This window comes from Gadus morhua, chromosome 1 (assembly GCF_902167405.1).
Source record: "Gadus morhua chromosome 1, gadMor3.0, whole genome shotgun sequence".
NCBI lineage: Eukaryota > Metazoa > Chordata > Actinopteri > Gadiformes > Gadidae > Gadus > Gadus morhua.
The window spans coordinates 3593821-3601320 of NC_044048.1; the positions used below are offsets into that span (position 1 = coordinate 3593821).

The 7500-nt window shown below is 46.7% G+C and overlaps 1 protein-coding gene across 2 annotated transcripts in view; it reads right to left on the minus strand.

Moving 5' to 3' along the window:
* Positions 1-7500, minus strand: part of epha8 (eph receptor A8) — an 87763-nt gene that overhangs the window by 80151 nt on the left and 112 nt on the right. For both annotated transcript variants that reach the window (XM_030364609.1, XM_030364619.1), the window contains exon 1: positions 7171-7500. This exon is cut by the window's right edge. In XM_030364609.1, the coding sequence (XP_030220469.1) occupies positions 7171-7273 (103 nt within the window). In that variant the 5' untranslated portion in view covers positions 7274-7500. The remainder of the gene's footprint in view (positions 1-7170) is intronic.

A 7500-nucleotide genomic window follows, 5' to 3' on the forward strand; every position in this document is an offset into this window, starting at 1 on the left:
CAGGCTGCGAGGGCTTTTTTTCTCTCCCCTTTCTCTGCCAGAGCAATTGGAGCAGGCTGGCAGGTTTGCTAGCATTTATCAGAGCATATTAGACCTTCGCCAGGCTTCTATTAAACTTAATGAACATTTAAATCCTCTAATGGATTGAAGGGAATTGAGAGCGGGCAAATTATCAGCGGGCCGCTTTCCCTGGGTGTGGATAAAGACACACGGGCAGTGGGAAATATAAGAAACATGTCTCTCTCTCTCTCCCCTCCCTCCCTCGCCCTCTCCCCCGTCCCCCTCCGTCTCTCCCTCTCTCCCTCCTTTGTTTTCACTATACCTCTTTGCTTTTTACTTTAAAAATGTTCATCTTCCTTTTTAAACTCCCTCCCCTCCCTCCCCCCTCCACCATTAGCCTCTTCTGGTTTCACTGGCTGCTGCGAGTCCGTCCGTCTGTCTGTCTGTTCGTCCATACCCCCCTCCCCCTCCAACCCCACGCCGTGTTTCCAGAAACACAGCAAAATGTCATCTACTCAAGATCAGTTCAAACCTTCGGCGCCTCCGAGCAGACATTCGTCTGAGAGCATCTCTCTTCTCTCCCTCGCACTCTCTCTCTCTCTCTCTCTCCTCTCTCTCTCTCTCTCTCTCTCTCTCTCTCTCTCTCTCTCTCTCTCTCTCTCCCCTTCTCTCCCTCACACTCTCTCTCTCTCCCTCCCTCCCGCTCCCTGTCTTTCTTTCTCTCTCTCTCTCTCTCTCTCTCTCTCTCTCTCTCTCTCTCTCTCTCTCTCTCTCTCTCTCTCTCTCTCTCTCTCTCTCTCTCGTGGAGGCATGCGCCAACAGATCCCGCGACACGCGAAGTGTCAGGCAAGCTCCTCGGCTCGTGTCTCGTTCTTTCTCACGCTCTCTCTCTCTCACACACACTCTCACTCTCTGTCTAGCTGCTATCTCTTTCCCATATGCTCCGTGTTAGCTGCAGAGGAGGTGAGGACGTATAAATGACCCAACGATAAGGGGGGAATCAAACAGAGTAGCAGAGTGTTATCGGAGTGCTGGGAGGGGGTTGGGGGGTGGGGGGTGAACTCCAGACCTGCCCAGTGGCGGCACTCATTATTTGGAAGGGAGGGCGAGAAAGGAAGGGAGAGAGAGAGAGAGAGAGAGAGAGAGAGAGAGAGAGAGAGAGAGAGAGAGTTCCAGGCTTTTCAAGGCCCAGTATTAGTGTGCGCGTGTGTGTGTGTGTGTGTGTGTGTGTGTGTGTGTGTGTGTGTGTGTGTGTGTGTGTGTGTGTGTGTGTGTGTTGTGTGTGTGTGTGTGTGTGTGTGTGTGCGTGCGTGTGTGTTTGTGTGTGTGTGTGTGTGTATGTGTGTGTGTGTGTGTGTGTGTGTGTGGGTGAGCTGGTAGTGGGGGCTCTGGAGGATATGCAGCCAGTAGCAGCCGAGGCGTTATTGATCCGGCATCGCTACTGTCTGTGGCTGGACAGCTGACTAACAAGGCTGATATCTTAATAAAGACGAATGCCTTGGGAGGGAAGGGGCCAACCGCTGCACTACCACACAGCCCGGCCAGCAGTTGGATACTGATGGATTTTTATTTGGGTTTTAATTCTACACTTTATCATTTTTATTTTTTTATTTTCAAGAAAATGTTTGTGTATAATTTACAGAATTATTATGATTGTTTGTTTGCTTGTTATTATTCAAGTTTTAGCAAAATAATTAATTAGCGTGACCGCAGAACAACTCTTAACAGGAAGAGAGCATCACCAAATTATTCTGAAGAATAGTCTATAAAATGAGAATCCACCAATAAAGGTCTGTGTTTGCTTGTGTGTGCATACTATATGTGTGTCCGTGGGCGCACACGCGTACTTGTGTGCACGCACAGATTGTTTTTTTTCTGTGCGGAACGTCTACATGTCTACGAATGCAGCTGTAAAATAACGACCTCATGGCCGGAGCGGATGACGAAACCCTTGAGATACGTTTGACTGGTGATTCCTAAGGACTGTGTGCAGACGGCCGGGCCCCTAACATGGAGATGGATGGCCTTCTGGGGCCATTAAAACGGTGACCACATCGCCGGTCTTTCTTAAGAAGCAGCGCAGTGGGGTTCCTGACGGGCACACGCATTAAAACAGAATGAGTGCTGCAATTCAGAAGGAAATTCTGAGATTAGATAATAGTATATATTAGTATATAATTTTTTATTTAAACGTGACTTTAATTGTATACAATTTGAATGTGGAACGCACGCTACAAAATAAACTTTTAAATCCCACTATATGCCACCTCCATACCACTCAATTAATACTATATGTTCGGTTAATGTGTGATCTATCTATTCTACTTTTTTTTTTTACACAAGAGCTGATATAGGAGCAGATCCCCCCCCCCCCCTCCAAACTCTTCCTGTCTTCCTTGATCTTCCCAAGGACGTCTCTGATAACTCATCACACATTGATCCACTACAATAACAACTGATTGGCGGTGTTTGTAAAACCCGCTACACACCGGGCCACAAAGGTTGCTTTCCCCTCCAAAACTATCGATTATGACAGCTTCTCGTGCACATTTCTTTTCCATTTGATGTTTCCTGGCATGCAGGAGGTAAAGTATCGACTACGGGGCGATCAATACGAACAGCGGGACTATTGTTGTGCTGATCAAAATCTGAAAAAGCTGCATTGTTCTTGTGGCAATCTGTCTGTGTTTTATTTTTTCCTGCAGCAGAACCAAAAATAATTAGTGGGGGTTGGATTGGGGATGGGGGGGGGGGGTCACCTCCCATCTCGCCTCTCCTGTCAGGCCCGCCACTATTTTTGGGGTGCTCCAGCAGAGATTGCGTCGTCCAATTAACAGGAATCGTTTGGCGTTTGAATGGAATGGCTTCATTGAGACATGGTGACGATAGCAGTGGCAGACCGGGCCTGTCAGCGCTGGAGAACATCTGCCGGACCCCCACAAAACACAGATCCACTAACACCGCCGCCTCCCATGGGGACGATCTATTTCATAACCGTCACCGTTCACGAGTGGCGTATTACAACCCGTGTAATCCCCCATCCTAAAAAAATATTTATTTCACAATTCCTGTCTCTCTCTTTTTGTCTCTCTCTCTCTCTCTCTCTCTCTCTCTCTCTCTCTCTCTCTCTCTCTCTCTCTCTCTCTCTCTCTCTCTCTCTCTCTCTCTCTCTTTCGCTCTTTCTGTTTTGGTGTCTTTCGTTCTCCTCCCCCCATACTGTGAAGAGAGCGGTGGATCGAGGAAATGCATTTGCTGCAGCCGTGTCTCATTTTTGTTGTCTGCTATTAAAAACGTGCCTTAGCCGACACGCTGTGTCAGGGAATGTTAAAATATCAAGACTTGATACCTTCCTTTTCTCCCTGCCCCCCCCCCCACACACACACACACATACACACACACACACACACCCCTAATCCCTCCACCGTCACCCGCTGCTGCCCAGCGCAGACAAATAAACAACGCTTTGTGATTGGACCAGAACCACAAGCCCTTGAGCTGCACGCACAAAAAGTGAGGACACACAAACTTGACATTTATCACATGAGGAAAATAACATTTGAACCAGGGAGTGAGTGGAGTGAAGGAGAGGTTGAAGAGGGGTCCATGGAGAGATGGAGAGTCATTGACTAGTCTTTGATCTCCGTTTCTTTGCAATGAGATTCCCCTCTGTCTTCACTGATGAAAATATCAAAATATTGATCTATATTCTTCACAGTAATTATCTCATTGCGTTCTCTTTCACGCACTTTCAATGTCTGATGAGAACTGACTATGTAAGAATAATGACAGTTTTCTTTCTCTAATGGACATCAAACGCAAACTACTTATCTCAGATGCATAAGGTACATGAATAAAGAAATATATAGATGTGTATATATTTGTGTCTGCGTGTGTGTGCGGTGTGTGTGTGTGTGTGTGTGTGTGTTTGTGTGTGTGTGTGTGTGTGTGTGTGTGTGTGTGTGTGTGTGTGTGTGTGTGTGTGGTGTGTGTCTGTGTGTGTGTGCATGCATGCTCTTTAGATCTTTAACTAGCACAGATATACAACATGTCTTTTCATTTTTAAAGGTTATTGTTTTCATATAAATATTAAGTAGGGAAGTGCCCTACAGCCAACCAGTGTTATTTATGCAATAAAAGGCAAAATAAATGTTATCATTAAAAAGAACAGAAACAGGGAAAACTGAACCAATACGGCGATACAATTTCAGAAGTGCAACCATGAAGTATCAATCAACCGGCATAGCATATTTACAGTAAAAACCAAGAAACTAATTTAATTTAAATTAATCTTGACTTTATGTGTTTCCTAAAATGTAATGACTTAAAGACTTTTTTAAGGCTGGAGGAGTGTGGGGTCCTCATTGGAGCTTTCTCTGGGAGCCAATCTGTTTTCTGTCTATATTTTCACGTGTGCCAGGGTAAACAGTAACAACTTGATTCAATACGACCTTTGTGGCGGAAGGAGACAGTATTTCAAGTGTTTCACACCATAATCACCGCAAACGTTCACACACACATTGAGACACTTGCTCAGAGTGCGCAATTATTTTTAGTATCTTGCAATTAATTCCCATTGTCCGACGTATTTGCCATCTGCGGTTCAGACCGGTATTTACCGCGTAGCGTATCATTTAGTATTCCACACAGTTTTCAAAATGCCATGGATAATTGCTTTTATCAGGCAGGAAGCAAACCAGATAGCTGTAGCGACGTAACTCGTCTGAATGAAAAGTCAGCGCAAAACTAGAAGGCAAAGTGCATTGCCAAGCCACAGCTGCTCAAACAATATGCTATTTCTGGCCTTTAGTTCTTCTCTGAATAATTGTTTATCTTTGCGGAGGTATAGCTTTTTCAACAGAATTTAATTGATTGTCTCTCGATGGCTTAATTCTGTGCCATTATCAATGTATCTTACAGCAATTTAACTGTGTTATAAGATGCATCAATGTTGTGTGAAGAGCCACACCTGTCTGTTGGGCAGGATTAGGTTCATGTTAAAATAATCTTCTGTACCTATAGTATGATGGACAATAACAGTGATATGATTCTGTAATTAATGCCAAGAAATAATAAGCAGGAGTTCCTTGGCGGATCCACCAGTTTGTGGCACTAATATTACATAACACAGGAAAGGATTCAAATTGCTAAATTTGTGGGACGAAGACGAGGATGAAGAAAAATAAGATGAACCGGTGGGAAGACAAAACTTGAGAAGTCATGGTATACAATCATGAAAACCACAGCATCTGAGTTGTAATCACTCCACCTCTCTCTCTCTGAATCCTTCCTAATTGGAGTGGCTATTTCCCCTCCTGTCTGACTCTCCTCGTGGGACCTCGGTCCTCCATGAAGTGTGCCACCCGGCGGGTCTCCCTTCCCCGTCGCCTCGGCGTGGATCTAAAAGCTGGATAAATGGGCGCTCCTTGCCCTTTCACTCCCAAGGTGCTTCTAGGCTAAACAACCAGGCTGTCTCTTTGCCTCTCTCTCTCTCTCTCTCTCTCTCTCTCTCTCTCTCTCTCTCTCTCTCTCTCTCTCTCTCTCTCTCACTCTCTCTCCCTCTCTCTCTCTCTCTCTCTCTCTCTCTCTCTCTCTCTCTCTCTCTCTCTCTTTCTCCTTCTCTGACCTCTCTCTCTCCCCGCGTTGTTGGGTTGAATCTGCTGTTCGACGCAAAAAAAGAGAGAGAGAGCGAGGCAGAGGGTCTCTGACAGTCACGCCATGTCTGAAACCACACTTACTCTCCATGGGCAAGACCCATGACAAGGACAGAGACCCTGTCACACACGCACACACACACACACACACACACATACCCGCATGCATGCATACACATAGATACCCACACACACGCGAGCACACACACACACACACACACACGCACATAGTTACCCGCATGCGCACACACACACACACACAGACATAGATACCCACACGCACGCCTGCACACACACACACACACACACACACATGCACAGACACGCACAAATATAATCACATAGACACACACACAGGCACACAACAACTGCCTAGACTTAGACACACACACACACACACACACACACACACACACATAAAGACACACACACACACACACACACAGACAGGTATGCAACACACACAGCCTCACAGTCAGACGTAGACATAGACACACAGACATTCGACACACAATCAGACACTCAATACACAGACACACACACACAGGCACGACTTTACGGACACTTGGAGGAAGAAGAAGGAAAGAGAATTGGCTTCAGGGGATTGCTTTAGTCGAACATGTGACCAACAACATCATTTCTTTATTTTTTTGTGATTGACGATTAGGGACCGGTGCCGGGAAGTAAACAAAGCTCTCGCCGCTGCTCCTCAAGGGGACGCCACACACAACACAGTCTATAGGGAGGACACACATACAAACACACACACACACACACACACACACACACACACACACACACACACACACACACACACACACACACACACACACACACACACACACACGCACCACACAAATAAGATGTATTGATCATGATGTTGCACATGAATATACATAATACATAATATGCATGATGCCGTGGCATGACGCACACACACACACACACACACACACACACACACAACTATGATCATTTCTAATGAACACAAACACACACACTAAGACTGTCTTTGTCGTTCACACTCTGAACCAGGAGATTTAAAGAAAGGTCATCTCGACTTGGCCGGCTTTCGTCCACACGAGAGTCAATTGATACACACACACACACACACACACACACACACACACACACACACACACACACACACACACACTGACACACACACACACACACACACACACACACCATTTCCTCACCTCTTCACACCTAAAGTTCCCCTCCTTTCCTCAACACACACACACACCCACACACACACACACACACAGACACACGCACGCACACACACACACACACACATACACACACACACACACACACACACACACACAAACACACACACACACACAGACACACGCATACACACTCACACACACACACACACAAACACACACACACACACGAACACACACATAGGCAGTCACTTTCCGGCGCTTTTCCCTGATCACTCGATTTCTGCGTATGAGTTTGACTCCAAACATTGTAGTTTCTTTGGCAGCCCAACAGCAGAGCCCCTTACCTTGGTTGCCGCCGCTTGCCGCCGTGGCAGCCGCGCACACAGATATAGTCCATAGCAGCATCGCAAGCAGCCCCCCGTCGGAAGCCATGGTTCTCCCCCTCATACTCCTCCAGCGCTCCCGCTCTCACTCTTCTTCTTCTGCTCCCGTTTGCTCCTCTCACTCCCCCTCTCTGTCGCGCTCCCTCTCTCTCTCCTTCTCTCTCCTTCTCTCTCTCTCTCTCTCTCTCCCGCTGTCTCGCTGTCTCTCTCTGTGTGCCGGTCTCTCACTCTGTGTCCCAGGGTCGGGCGGTACAGCAGCCAGTAGTGTCGGCTGAGAGCGAGGGTCTGTAT